We start from the raw sequence: 14,120 nt of genomic DNA, 5'->3' as shown, positions 1-14,120 counted from the left end.
CACCAAGCACATCCTTCTAAAAGCTGCACCAGAGCAGAACCCAGTGCCAAGCCAAGCATTTCACAGCAGTGTGGGCAGAGCTGGGCTTGGGAAGCTCCCCAAGGAATGATGCCTTGGCAGGACCCATCTTTACAAAAGCTTTACTCATCTGGCACCTCCACTGCTCCTCCTGCACTAATTCCCTGTTTAACAGCTTCTCCTTACTTTTAATTCCCTGTTTTCTCATGTTTACCCCTCTCAAGGTACGTGCCCGTCCCTGGCAGGAATCCAACACTGCTCCAGCCTGTCACACAAGTTATTATTAAATTTTTTAAAGTTAAAACTAGCCAACAAATCCCACTTCACTTTGAAAAGAAATGGGTTGGATTTGGGTAGAAGATACGTGGTCATTTCAAATCCTTTCTGCCCTTATGGGCGAGTCCCTGTGAGAACCCAACCCCTACAGGAACCACCCCATTCCCAGGACTGTCCCTCACTCCCAGCCCTGCTCTGGGTGCAGGATGGTGCTTCCCAGCTCCAACCAGTCTGACCAGTCCCTCAGGGCAGCTGCTGCAGGACCACGTGAGCTGTGCCACCAGCAGCTCCCACCTGAGCTGATCTGGATCTCCACTGGCACAGGAACCTCCAAACCAGAAACACAAACCTCCAAACTGAAAAAAACCCACCAAATCTCACCCAAAAAGACAAATGAGAACCAGCCAAGGTGCCCCCCCCAGACCCCAGAAGCCATGGGGGCTGTGCTGACCCTGCCTGATCCCAGGGAAACACTTTCCTTGGATAAAAGGGGGCTTTCCCCAGCCCTGGCAGTTTGCTCCCAAACACATGTGCAGTGGGACTGGGGCTACATTGATCCTTGGAGATGAAACCTGTTCTCCCTGGATGGAAGGATTTCACCCCTGGCTGGGTCTTTGCTGCCCCTGTGCTTGGAATCCTCCAGCATTCCCTCATTCCTCTCTCCACTCCCTGTGCTCTGCACCCAGCCCACCTCCTGCTACCAGAAATGCCAGAGTTGCCCAAAAGCAGCCTGAGGAGCCAGATGTTGTTCTGCCAGTTACTTTAGTGCCTTTTTCCCTGACTTTATACCCAAGGCCATCTCCTCCCTGTGCCAGGAGCACACACTGGACCCACAGCCAGCTCTGGCAGCTCCCCCCATCCCACCCCAAACCAAGCAGGTGATGCAAAGGTGAGTTTCTGTGCTCCAGGTGCACCACCACCCCCAGTTTCACCCCATTCCATCCCAAATCCACAGGGAGCCACGGGCAGCTCCAGTTCTGCTGACTGGTAAGGTGCCAGACCTGCTGGCAGGGCTCCAACTGGGATTTATCCCTCAGGGAAGAGCCTGTGGAGCTCAGCAAGGCTATGCCATGACCAGCCTGTAACTGCTCTGCTCCTTGGTGTCCTGTCAGGGCTCTGTCAGACCTGCTGCAGCTCAAATCCCTCAGTTTATTCCCAAAGCTCCCGAACTGGAACGTTCTCCTGCTCTGCATCACGGCCATGGACCACCCTGGGCTCCAGCTGACCTCAGGTCTGGCTCCTGGCTTGAAGATGAGAGGTGTGAGGTGCAGATGCACAAACCTGCTGGGCTGGAGAGGCAGGAGGGATGTAAGGATTAGGCTGGATGGGGCTGGGAGCACCCTGGAACAGTGGGAGGTGTCCCTGCCCGTGGCAGGGGGTGGCACTGGATGGGCTTTGAGGTCCCTTCCCAGACAAACCATTCCATGATTCCATGGCTCAGGGTGCCACTGTCTCCTCCTCAGCCGGGGTGTGATGTGCTGATCCTGGACACAGGGGCAGGAACAGCTCCCAGTTCCACTTTACTGCCCCCAGACAGGATCCTATCCACAAATCCAAGCCCCTGGGTTAAGGTGCTGCACCTCCACAGGGCATGTTTAGGATTTCTCTGAACTCTTGTTTCCCTCAGGAATTAACTGTGGGAAGAGCCCAGCCTGGCTCCTGCCAGGGCTGATTTCCCTGGATCTGCCTGGGCTGTTTCCACCCCAAATCTCACTGATGGAAATGGAACACAGGCACCACCAGGGCACTGGAACTTTGTGCTGCCCAGGAACAGGAGCCCTTTCCAAGCCTGCTCTGACACACCAGGTAGGACCTGCCTGGTCAGGACACTTCCCTGGAGACAGCAGCACTTCCCTGATGAGAACCAGACAAATCCTGACACGGGAAACACTGACTCAGGCATCCTGCACCTCCAAAAGCCACTGGTGCCTCACCCAGTGCTTCCAACACTCATTTCTGACCAAAATTCCAGCAGTGCACAAAGGCAAGGATCCAGATACAACCCTGGGGGACAGCCTGGACCCAGGTTATCCATCCCCTGGCACTCCCAGCTCTGCTTTTCCATGCCAATCCTGCTCAGAATTTGCCATCTGAGGTGAGTGCAGACCCGAGCTGGGGGTGCTGCTGGGAGCAAAGAGCCTTTGTAGCTGGACTGTCACTGATGCACTGCCAGCAGTGCATTATCCCCACTTTATTCCAGCTGGAATTGGGTGTTCAGGGAGAGCAAACCTGTTTGAACTGCTGTGGTGATGGGTGGGATGATCACCCAGTGCTGGGGACAGCCCAGGGACACATGGACAGGATCCCTGGGAAAACCTGGATAAGTGTCCTGGGGGTTACACTGGTTCCCACCTCAGCTGAGCAGCCCTTGGGAGGGCTGGACAGGATCCTGGATCAGGACAGGCTGACAAATCCAGCTGGATTTGTGCACTGGAATGAGCTGGTATCAAAGCACAAACACCCCTCTGCCAGAGTTTGGGGGGTCAGAGGTAACTCCAGCAGCCTCCACCAGGGCTCACTTGGTTTCCATGGCACTCCCAGCACACACTGAAACTTCCTGGCTTTTCCTTTTCCAAAAAAAAAGAAAAAAAGCTCAGCAAAGCTGGGCCTTTGAGTGAAACCTGCCCCAGCCAGGGCAGCACAAAGGGACTGGTGGTGCCAGGGCAGGGGCCACGGGCCAAGATCCCGTGCCCTCCTCATTGTCTGCTTGAAGCCTTGAGCCCCTTCACTTCCCCAGAACTGATGCTTTATCCTCACTCCCACTGTACTGGGGCTTGGGAAAAACCAGGGAGGGACAAATCCACCCCTCACAGCTTCCTCTGCCAGAGGCAAAATGGTTTGAGTTGGATTCAACCCAAGGGTTGAGCTGGAACCAAAACTGGTTCAGCCTGGGGAAGGGAAGGCTCCAGGAAAACTTCAGAGCCCCTTCCAGGGCTGAAAGGGGCTCCAGGAGAGCTGGAGAGGGACTGGGGACAAGGGGGGGGATGGTTTCCCACTGCCAGAGGGCAGGGAGAGATGGGAGATTGGGAAGGAATTCCTGGCTGGGAGGGTGGGCAGGCCCTGGCACAGGTTTCCCAGAGGAGCTGTGGCTGCCCCTGGATCCCTGGGAGTGTCCAAGGCCAGGTTGGACAGGGCTTGGAGCAACCTGGTGCTGCCAGTCACTGAAATGAGGGGCTCAGTAATGACTCCCTTCTGATGCCAGCCAAAACCAACCAATTTAACAGACCTGTGCAATTTATAAACCCATGACTGACACACAGATTGCATTTTTTTTTTACATCATTGCCCGAATGAGGGGGTTTGGGAACTTGTAAATATGAATTCAATTCCGAAAATCACCCTTTTCCACGTGCACACTGTCGCTGATGAGCTGGGGAACTGATCTCAGCCAGTGACTGTCCCTGTGCCAGCAGGACAGGCACATTCCTCACTTATTTGGGAGGGTCAAACCAGGGCAGGGATGGCTCTTGTGGGGAACAGGCAGCTGTGAGGCCACAGCACAAGGGATGGATGTTCTGAGCTCTCCCCCACTGAGGAGCTCTCCAAGTTACCCAGCACTTCAGCCCAACACACACATCCCACCTTTTCCTGCCAAGAAATCCCAAAGTCAACATTTCAAACAGGACATTTTAAACCCCCCACTGAATCAAAAGCTTCTTCAGACTGAGAAGGAAAAGGGGGGTTGAGTGGGAAATGAAGGTTAAGGTGAGGACTCTGCTCCCAGCAGCTGCCTGGGGAAGGGATGGAAGGAGGTGGAGCATCCCTTTAATCCTGTAATCCCACTGGAGCATCCCTCTAACCCTGCAATCCCCCTGGAGCATCCCTCTAACCCTGCAATCCCCCTGGAGCATCCCTTCCACCCTGCAATCCCAATGGAGCATCCCTTCCACCCTGCAATCCCAATGGAGCATCCCTTTAACCCTGCAATCCCCCTGGAGCATCCCTTCCACCCTGCAATCCCAATGGAGCATCCCTTCCACCCTGCAATCCCAATGGAGCATCCCTTCCACCCTGCAATCCCCCTGGAGCATCCCTTCCACCCTGAAATCCCAATGGAGTATCCCTTCCAACTTGCAATCCCACAGGAGCATCCCTCTAACCCTGCAATCCCCCTGGAGCATCCCTCTAACCCTGCAATCCCCCTGGAGCATCCCTTCCACCCTGCAATCCCCCTGGAGCATCCCTCTAACCCTGCAATCCCCCTGGAGCATCCCTTCCACCCTGCAATCCCACTGTAGGATCCCTTCCACCCTGCAATCCCCCTGGAGCATCCCTTTTACCCTGCAATCCCAATGGAGCATCCCTTTTACCCTGCAATCCCCCTGGAGCATCCCTTCCACCCTGCAATCCCACAGGAGCATCCCTTTAACCCTGTAATCCCCCTGGAGCATCCCTTCCACCCTGCAATCCCACTGGAGCATCCCTTCCACCCTGCAATCCACTGGAGCATCCCTTCCACCCTGAAATCCCATAGAAGCATCCCTTTAACCCTGCAATCCCCCTGGAGCATCCCTTCCACCCTGCAATCCCACAGGAGCATCCCTTCCTGCACTGCAATCCCCCTGGAGCATCCCCCCTTCCCTGCTCCAAGGGCCTGAGCTGCCTTGGGCTGGATTTTAAAACCAAAGTGACCAAACAAAACCGGTCCAAGTGCTCCAGTTGTGCCGTATTTGGGCCTCCCAACCCTCCCCTCAGCACACCCCCGGGGTGATTTATCCACCAAAGGTGACCCCAGGCTAAAGGCCCAGTTTCCACGTGCTCAGCAGTGCTCTGGGCCCAGCAGATCCCTGCACTCCCCTGCCCTGGGATCCCCCTGGAGTGAGCCCCTGCCCCAGGGATCCCCCTGGAGCGAGTCCCTGCCCCAGGGATCCCCCCGGAGTGAGCCCCTGCCCCAGGGATCCCCCTGGAGCGAGTCCCTGCCCCAGGGATCCCCCTGGAGTGAGCCCCTGCCCCAGGGATCCCTCTGGACTGAGCCCCTGCCCCAGGGATCCCCCTGGAGTGAGTCCCTGCCCCAGGGATCCCTCTGGAGCCAGCCCCTGCCCCAGGGATCCCCCTGGAGTGAGCCCCTGCCCCAGGGATCCCTCTGGAGCGAGTCCCTGCCCCAGGGATCCCTCTGGAGCGAGCCCCTGCCCCAGGGATCCCTCTGGAGTGAGCCCCTGCCCCAGGGATCCCTCTGGAGTGAGCCCCTGCCCCAGGGATCCCCCTGGAGCGAGCCCCTGCCCCAGGGATCCCCCTGGAGCCAGCCCCTGCCCCAGGGATCCCTCTGGAGCGAGTCCCTGCCCCAGGGATCCCTCTGGAGTGAGCCCCTGCCCCAGGGATCCCTCTGGAGTGAGCCCCTGCCCCAGGGATCCCTCTGGAGTGAGCCCCTGCCCCAGGGATCCCCCTGGAGCGAGCCCCTGCCCCAGGGATCCTGCAGGCACAGGGGCAGCTGCTGCTGGGCACCCAAAGGGACTGGTTCCACCCCAGGGAGCTGCCCCCAGCACAGGGAGGGGTTCATTAGTGACACAACACCAAGTGACCCAGCAGGGAGAGTCATTCCCCACCCCCCCTGCCCCAGGGACTGCCCAAACCTCCCCCCAACCTCCCCAGGGGCTGGGCTTTGCTCAGGGGGCACCATTTCCCATTTTTGTGTTCCTTTGGAGCATCCCCTTCTTCCCCACTTCCCAGGTGAACCAGAACAGCCTTTTGTTCAGCAGGGTATTAAAAGGTGGTGGTTTAGAAGACCCTGGTTCCAGGAGCCTGGCAGTGCCAGGGCAGAGCCAAAGCCAATCCCACCCCCCAGTCCCACCCAGGACGTCAGACAGGGGCAGGGTTAGGAAAGCAGGGGGTTCCCAGCTCGGGTCCCAGGTTAAACTTGGCTTTTCCCCACAAGCAGCACCCGGTGGTGGCCCCAGACAAGGTGCACACACCCCACATGCAAACCAAGCACCCCCTCACCCCAAACCAGCAGGGGACAGGCACCCCCCAGGGACATCATGGGCATGCAGGGAGGGCAGGGCAGGGCCAGCAGCATCACACCAGGGCCAGGGGCAGGGCAGGGGCTCGGGGGGCAAAGCAGGGGCTCTGCATTAGGGCTGGCAGGGGGGTTAGGGAGGAGCAGCTTCGGGGCGGGCAGCAGTGGGTTCTTACCTTCTGGAGGTGGAGGGCAACCCAAAAAAAGGAGAGAAAGACCCCTTTAAAAACTTGAGCAGAACAACGGACTCATGGTTAATTCACACAAACCCTCCCCCCTCCATCCACCAGAGCCACATTTCAAATGTTTTGGGTCGGCCTGGGGGAGCCCTGGGGAGGGAGGTGGCACTGCCAGGGGGGGCCAGTCTGCTCCCAGGGCAGCTCCAACCACAGGACTGTCACCTTCCCCGGGGATGAGCTTCCCAGGAGCCAGGGGGGCCCTCTGGAAGTCTGTCTGTCTGTCTGCCCCGTGCAGACACACAGTGGAACAGGAACTTCCTCCTTCAGTCCCCTCAGCACAACTCCCAGCTCACAGCCCCAGGGCAAAGAGCAGCCCTGGAACCCAGGCTGGCAGGGTGGGATGGAGCAGGACCTTCAAAAAGCAGCCCTGGAACCCAGGCTGGCAGGGTGGGATGGAGCAGGGCCTTCAAAGAGCAGCCCTGGAACCCAAACTGCCAGGGGTGGGATGGAGCAGGACCTTCAAAGAGCAGCCCTGGAACCCAGGCTGGCAGGGTGGGATGGAGCAGGACCTTCAAAGAGCAGCCCTGGAACCCAGGCTGGCAGGGTGGGATGGAGCAGGACCTTCACCAGCCCCACAGATGATCCATGGCCTCACCAAGCTACCAACAATGCCAATTCATGCACACTTGGGCCTCCCCCCAGCACTGGGGCTGGGGGTACCCACCCTGTCTCACACCCTGCAGCCCCTCTGGGCACACCAGCACTGCCAGGGCAGGGCTCTGCCTGAAAACAGGGATCCTGAGGAATCCTGGAGCTGCACAGGAGGATCCTGAGGGATCCTGGAGCTGCACAGGAGGATCCTGAGGGTTCCTGGAGCTGCACAGGAGGATCCTGAGGGCTCCTGGAGCTGCACAGGAGGATCCTGAGGGTTCCTGGAGCTGCACATGAGGATCCTGAGGGTTCCTGGAGCTGCACAGGAGGATCCTGAGGGCTCCTGGAGCTGCACAGGAGGATCCTGAGGGATCCTGGAGCTGCCACGTGCACCCAAAGCAGGAGCTGGGGCAGGACCAGCAGTGCAGGCAGAGGTCTCAGCCCCACTCAGGGGAAGCCCCCTCCTCTAAGGCTTTTGGGGCACAGAGTTAAGAGCTCCAGTGCCTTTGGGTTCCCCCTCTGTGTTTCTGCCACAGAACCACGAGCCAGCTCATACTGAAGAGAAACCCTAAAGTGAGTTTTTGAGGCCTCAGCTCCAGTGTTTTCCAGGAGAGAGCCAAGCTCTGATTCCTGCAGTGCTCATCAATACAGGATTACACTCCCTGTCCCCAGTCCCTCTCCAGCTCTCCTGGAGCCCCTTTATGCCCTGGAAGGGGCTCCAAGGTCTCCTTGGATCCTTCTCTTCTCCAGGAGAGTGTTCAAGGGGCAGAAGTGGCACCCCCAGCTTTTCCTCACTTTAGGAACTGTCCTGGTAGAAGCCCCTGCCTGGCTCAGAGCAGAAACCCTGCCCAAGGGGACAGCCAGGAGTGCCCAGAGGTGACACCCAAACACCAGTGACCTGGTTAAACATTAACCTGGAGCCCTCCCCGGGACTCCACCTGACAGGCACTGATCCAAAAATAGCTCTGACCTGGACTTTACACCGGAGCCCTTCCACAGGGATTTCACTGAGCACATCCCAGAGGCCTCAGACAACACCCTCTGCTCTGCCCTCAGCTACAGATGTCAGCTGGTCACTGTTTGTCCCCTCCAGAAAGCACCAAGCCCAGCCCTGAGCTGCCTGAAGAACTCCCTGCCCTGGTGTTCCTGACCCTCCCTGCTCCCAGCCCCACTCCTGAGGAACACAGGGAGAAACCCTGGAGAGCCCCTTGCAATTAAATTCAAAAAAATTCCCCTTTCCCACTGGGAAAACAGCAGCAAAGAGCCCCAGGACCCCAGCTGTGAGTCAGGAATCCTGCACAGCACAGCCCCAAGAGGCTGGCAGTGCTTTCAGGGACGTTTTAGAAGAGCCACCTCCCAGGACAGTGACAAAAATCTCACTCACTGGAGAGGTCTGAGATAACCCAGGCTGGTGGTTCCTCAGCAAGGCACGTGGATGTCCCTGTCCTGCCCCCCAAACACACCCAATACTGCCAACATCAAAGCCAGGGGACACGAATTCAAGGTGTCCCAGCTCATCTGGAGGTCACCTTTAAAAGCAGCTGGGAATTAAACAATGTGTGAAGTTATTTATGGTCCAGCTGGCTGCAGCACCTTCCAGGCCAGCTCACAGTTTGCAAACTCAACCCCCTGGGAGGAGGTTTGAGGTACAGGAAAACCAAACACTCCTGGCTATCAAGAGAAGAGGCCAGCAGAGAATGCTAATTTTGGTCAGATATTCACTGATTTTAACACGTCCAAGGAGATCAAGGAAATTAAAAAATGTGGATTTAAAAAGCTGCTTCTCCTCAAACAAACCTGACTCCCTGTTGCTGACTCTCACTGCACCCATCCATCTCATCCACCCCAGGGAACTCTCCCAGCTGGTCCTGGAGCACCAGGACAAAAAATCCTAAATACAGGTGAGGCAACCAGCCAGTATCACCCTGGGTTTCTGTTCTGCTACCAAAAAAAAAACGTTATGAAAGATCTTGCCTTGTCCAAAACTCAGCCAAACTGCCCTGCACGCAGCAGAAACCTCTGCTCCCTCAGCTGCTGCTGTTTTATATCACAAGTTGTTTTATATTCTCCTTCTTCCCTGCAATTCCAAACCCTCTACACCAGCACCAGTGCCCCGAGTCCCCTGAACTCCCCCCATTCCCTGGAGCTCCTCCAGGAGCAGCTCCTGCCCCAGCACAGCCCAGGGATCACTGCAGGGACAGGGACTGGCTGCCCTGCAAACAGCAAAATGACACCCCCTGGGCTCCCACTGCCCTCTGCCTCACCCCAGCACGTCTGTGGGAAGGTCACCTGTCACTCTGGGATTGTTTTCTCTCCAGAAATCAGAGATTTTTAAAGGGTTTGATGTAACTGAGGATCTGAGGCCATAAATGGTGAGTAAAACCCCAACAAACACCCCCTGCAGTGGGAGCTGGCTGAGTTTGAGGATGAGGTGCTTGGTGGGAGTACTTTGCTACCAAGAAATCTGCAGTTTGGTTCACTGAAAGTGAATTGCACTGAGAAACAACTCCCAAAACTCTATAAACACCTGATTCACCCAAGGCAGGAGCCAGGACAGGGCACTGCTGTCACCTGCTGCCAGGGGCTCTGCCAGAATGAACCTCCCCAGCCTGGAGAGCTCCCCCTGCTCCCCTGACAGCCTTTCCTCCTTCCCTAACAGCAGCTTTCCTCTAGGAAACGTTGGTTTGTGTTCAGCCCATCTTGCCACGGGCTGTGACTCACCAGAACCCCAACCCAGCCACCAGCACTGGCCCTCACTGCAATGTAAGTGCTCAAAATGGGACAATCCTTTAGGTTTTGACCCAAATAAAGCCTTATTACACCAGTGTAACACCTGAGGGGAACCATCCCTACCCAGCACCCAGGTGTGGCCAAGGGGAGGAGCTGAGATGAGTTTCCCCCCTGGCACTGCTGGGCAGTCTGTGCTGTCCTGGTGCTCAGCACCAGCTCCTTGAGAGGGGAACACAACTCCCCCAGCCCAGGCTCAACCCCCAGCCCGACCCTGAGAGGAGGGGGAGAGGCTGACAAGGGTTATGGGCACTGCTGCACTTCTGGTCTGCCCTTTTTGGGGTTTTTTTTGCTGTTTGGTCCCAAATGTGGCCTGAGCAGGCAGAGACTGGACCCTTTGGGTGCCCCCTGAGCTCCTGCTCGAGGCTCTGCCCTGAGACAGAACACCCTGAACTGCCAAAAAGGGTCCTGAGTCCCCTAAAAAGGGTCCTGAGTCCCCTAAAAAGGGTCCTGAGTCCCCATGCCTGGGTGTTTGCTGGCCCTGTGCTCTGCCACCAGGACAGAGCAGAGCAAAGAGGCAAGTTTGGGATGGCTGCTTAATTCCAAAACAGAAGAACAGGCACAGCCAACCCTCTTTATTCCCCCCCCCCTCTCTTTTCCTTTGCTCTCAGAAAACAGAAGAAACACTTTGTACCTCCTGTGGACAGTTGTTCCCTCACCCACCTCTGGGAAAGAGGGGAGCCAGGACTCTGGAATTCAGCTGCCCTGGAGCTGCCCTGTGCCCAAACCAGAGGGGAACCAGGGAGCTGGAACCCTCCTGTGCCCAGCACCCCAGAGCCTGATCCCCTGGGAGCAGGAAGGTCCCTCAGGCAGAACCACACACCCCCTTCCAGGTAATTCCAAGGAAAACAGCAGCAGGCATGAAGTTTTTTGTACCAGGATCTTGAGCTGGGGCTGCTTTGTCACTTCCTGGGTGGCTCTGAGTGTGGTTTGGGTCATTTCAACACTTCAGCTGAACTGGCAGTTCACTTCTTGGTCACAAAACAACTTACAAACCTGCTGTGCTTTCTGCAGTGCCTGAAGCACCTGATCAGCTCTGGGTTATCCCATAAAAGAGCTGGAGTCCTGCACACCTGGGAATCAGGGATGACCCTCTTCCAGCTCCCTTGAGGGAAAAGCACTGGTGACCTGAGGGCTTGTTTGCAAATGGGACCCAGACACCAAACCTGCACCATCCCAGTCCCAAAGCTCCTGAGGAGATGGGGGTTTAACAGCAAACCACCCTGAGCTGGGACCAACGGGTTGGACTGGCACAGGTGCTCCACTCACCTGATCTCCTTGAGTCCTTCCTTCTGGATAACCTGAAGGATCTCCTTATGGCTCATGGGTGTGTTGGGATATTTCTCCAGGACCTGGCAAGCGAGAGCAGATTGAGAGGAAGTCACTCATTTGCATTTTGACTTTAATATTCAACCTACATTTAATGGTTGGGATTTCTCCAAGGGAAGGAACTGCTGACCCTCTCCCACCTCATGGCCACCCCCTGAAGGGCACAGGGAGCAGCTGAGGGACTTCAGTGCAACTCCTGAGTTTTATCTTGAATGTGCTGCCCCTTGACAGCACTTTGTGGAGAATCAAAGGCTCCACAGCACCGGGGTAGCTCCCCAACCATCAGCTTTCCCACCCTGGAATGCTTCAGGAACTCTGAGGTACCTCAGACCCAACACTCCCAAAAACCCCAAATCCTTGAGGTGAAACTGCTGCTCAGTTTGGCTGAAAGGACCAAAGAAGCTGAAGGAAAGAGGGAGGTTTGACACTGTTGGGAACTCTCTGCACACAGGTCAGACTTTGAAGTCCATAAATGTGGTCCATGGAAATGTAAACTGCCAAACACATTCCCACCCCTCCCCAGCCCAGCCTGGCACTGCCCTCCTCCCTTCCGAGGGCACTGAGATGCAAAAGTAGGATTGAAAGAGTGGCCAGGGAGATGTCTGAGGCTTCTGAAGGAAGATGCCAGTTACCACACGTCATTTGGATATTTTAGGCAGTCGTTTGTGCTGGGGGATGGGCAGGAAATGCCTCGTTTCCTTCTTAGTCATCAGCTTTTGACCCGAGCCCGGCACAGCAGCCCCCAGTCCCGACCTGGGGCTTCCACCAGACCCAAACCACAGGAGCCTGCAGTGCCAACCCCGACAGTGCCAGCCCTGCCAGTGACTCTGCAGGAGGAAAACAACGGCTTCAGTTCCTCTGTTCAGCAGCTGTGCAGGACCCAGGGCTCCCCCTGCACCTCCTTCCCTCCAGGAACACCCCAGGTTCTGCTCTCCTGGAAAGGACCTGGCTTGGGCTGCAGCCTCTCCCTGCTCAGAGAACAAAACCCCTGCATTTGGCTGCATCTGCAGCTCTGGAAGCTCCAGCTGATGGCCCCATCCTGGTAAATCTCTTGTTAAGTGGTGTTAAAGCCTGACTTTCAGAGGATCAGACAATCCTAAAACAGTTCAGATGGGAAGGGAGCTCAAAGATCACCCAGCTCCACTCCCTGCTGTGGGCAGGGACACCTTCCACCAGCCCAGGAGCTCAGTCTGAAAGCTTCTTCTGCACCAAGTGAGGGCAAGAAATGAGGTTTATCTCCATTTCCATCTGCAGAGTCACCTCCCCACTGCAGGCAGCAAAGCCAGGAGAGAAAGGAGGCAGTGCTGGGAGTGCATCCCCAGGGAGCCTGAGGGCACTGCCCACTGCTCACACACAAACCCAGCTGGGCATTCTTCTCCCTGGGCACTGTGTTCTCCTCACTTCCACCACCTGGACGTGCTCCTGACAGGCCCCATCTGGCAGCAACCCCTCAGTTCATTAACTCCTCACCACCACAGTGCCAATTAACACCCAGCTGGACCAGGGAACCTCATCAGGGAGCGCAGGGAGCAACAGAAGCTTTCCCAACAATATCCCTGCCTGCCCCCAGGGTGCTCCCAGGCACCTCTCCCAGGTGTCCTGCCCCCACACCTTCCTCCCCCAGGCCTTTTCCCTGGAGCTGAGCTCAGCAGGGCAGCTTGGCCTCCTGCCACCCTGCCCTGCTCCCTGCACACGGCCTGGGCCGCCCTCAGAGGGTCACCCTGGAACATCAGCCAGCTCTGCTGGGTTCCTCTGCTCCACAGGAGACATTCCTAGAACCGTGGAATCACTTAGCTTGGAAGACACCCCTGAGACCACCGAGCACAACCAGCCCCCAGCACTGCCAAGGCCACCACTGACCCACGGCCTCAAGTGCCACCCTGGCTTTGCCAACTCAGCATCAAAGTGTCTTGTTCAGCAACCACCAGCACAGGGGAAACCCATCAAAGGGCCCCTGTGGCTCCCCAGGACCAGGATTCATTTGCACCCTCCTGATAAGGGTCATCTGGTGCTCTTCAAGAAGCTTATTGAATGTTGACTCTCTGCCTGGTGGGCTGAACAGAGCAGTTCACACCTCCAGCTGCACCAGGAGCTGCCTCCTGCCACACAGGCTGAGCCAGCAGAACCACGAGTGAGGGCTGGAGAGACTCTTAAAAAAACCCAGATACACTGAAGTACCTTCTCCTCTCCCCTCTGCCCTGTAATCCCCTATCAGATCTTTCACTGGAGCCATTTTTAGTTGCTGTGTGTAAATAAATAAGAACTCCTGTCTGCCAGAGGGCTGGGTTGGAGAGGCACTGGAGGATTAGGAGGGAGGGTTTATGAAGGACCTTCGTGCTGTGCTGAGCCAGGAGAACAAACCAGCAGGTGCCACCACTGGGTCCTGGAACCCTTCCTTCCCTGAGCAGAGCTGGAAATGCTGACAAGGGTCAGCCCAATGCAGGGGAAGCCAACTGCTTGGGATGGGGTCACTGATGCTCAAATCACACCCCCTCAGGGGGGGAAACAGTCCACTTGGCTCCTTATCGACAAAAAAACATTAATCATGGAATGGTTTGGGTCAGGAGGGACCTTACAGGTCATCTCATTCCAACCTGTCTCGTTCCAGTCCTGTTTTCCAGTTCCAAGGATCATCAGAAGAAAAGATGTTTCCTGATTTTACACCTTGGTTGGGCTCGATGGCCTTAAAGGGCTTTTCCAACCTCAGCAAAGCTGTGGTTCATCTCTTTTGTGTTATGGTCCTGCTGAAGATGTTCACATGAATCAGCTGATATTGGTGTTCATATCACATAAATAGGAGAGTGTTAAAAGTTAAACCCAACCACCCTCTAACCAGGACTGCCAGGACTCTGTGTGATCCTGGAGGGTTTCTCCAGCTGAAATGGTTCTGTGACCCTGGGAAATGTGTCTTGGGCTGCTGTACCTGC

General features: G+C 56.5%; 1 protein-coding gene across 18 annotated transcripts in view; it reads right to left on the bottom strand.

The window, feature by feature from the left end:
• Nucleotides 1–14,120, bottom strand: part of ASXL2 (ASXL transcriptional regulator 2) — a 70,231-nt gene that overhangs the window by 41,716 nt on the left and 14,395 nt on the right. For 17 of the 18 annotated variants that reach the window (XM_051773798.1, XM_051773797.1, XM_051773802.1 and 14 more), the window contains exon 2: nt 11,134–11,216. In XM_051773798.1, coding sequence (XP_051629758.1) covers nt 11,134–11,216 — 83 coding nt within the window. Of the gene's footprint in view, nt 1–6,423; nt 6,477–11,133; nt 11,217–14,120 lie in introns of all 18 variants that reach the window. The other variant, XM_051773815.1, reaches the window with a different exon arrangement.

The sequence above is a fragment of the Manacus candei genome, unplaced genomic scaffold, assembly GCF_025592945.1.
Source record: "Manacus candei isolate 608988 ecotype Guabito, Panama unplaced genomic scaffold, ASM2559294v1 h1tg000177l, whole genome shotgun sequence".
Taxonomy (NCBI): Eukaryota; Metazoa; Chordata; class Aves; order Passeriformes; family Pipridae; genus Manacus; species Manacus candei.
Note: the sequence above shows the minus strand (reverse complement) of the source record. Positions and strands in the feature narration are given on the sequence as shown.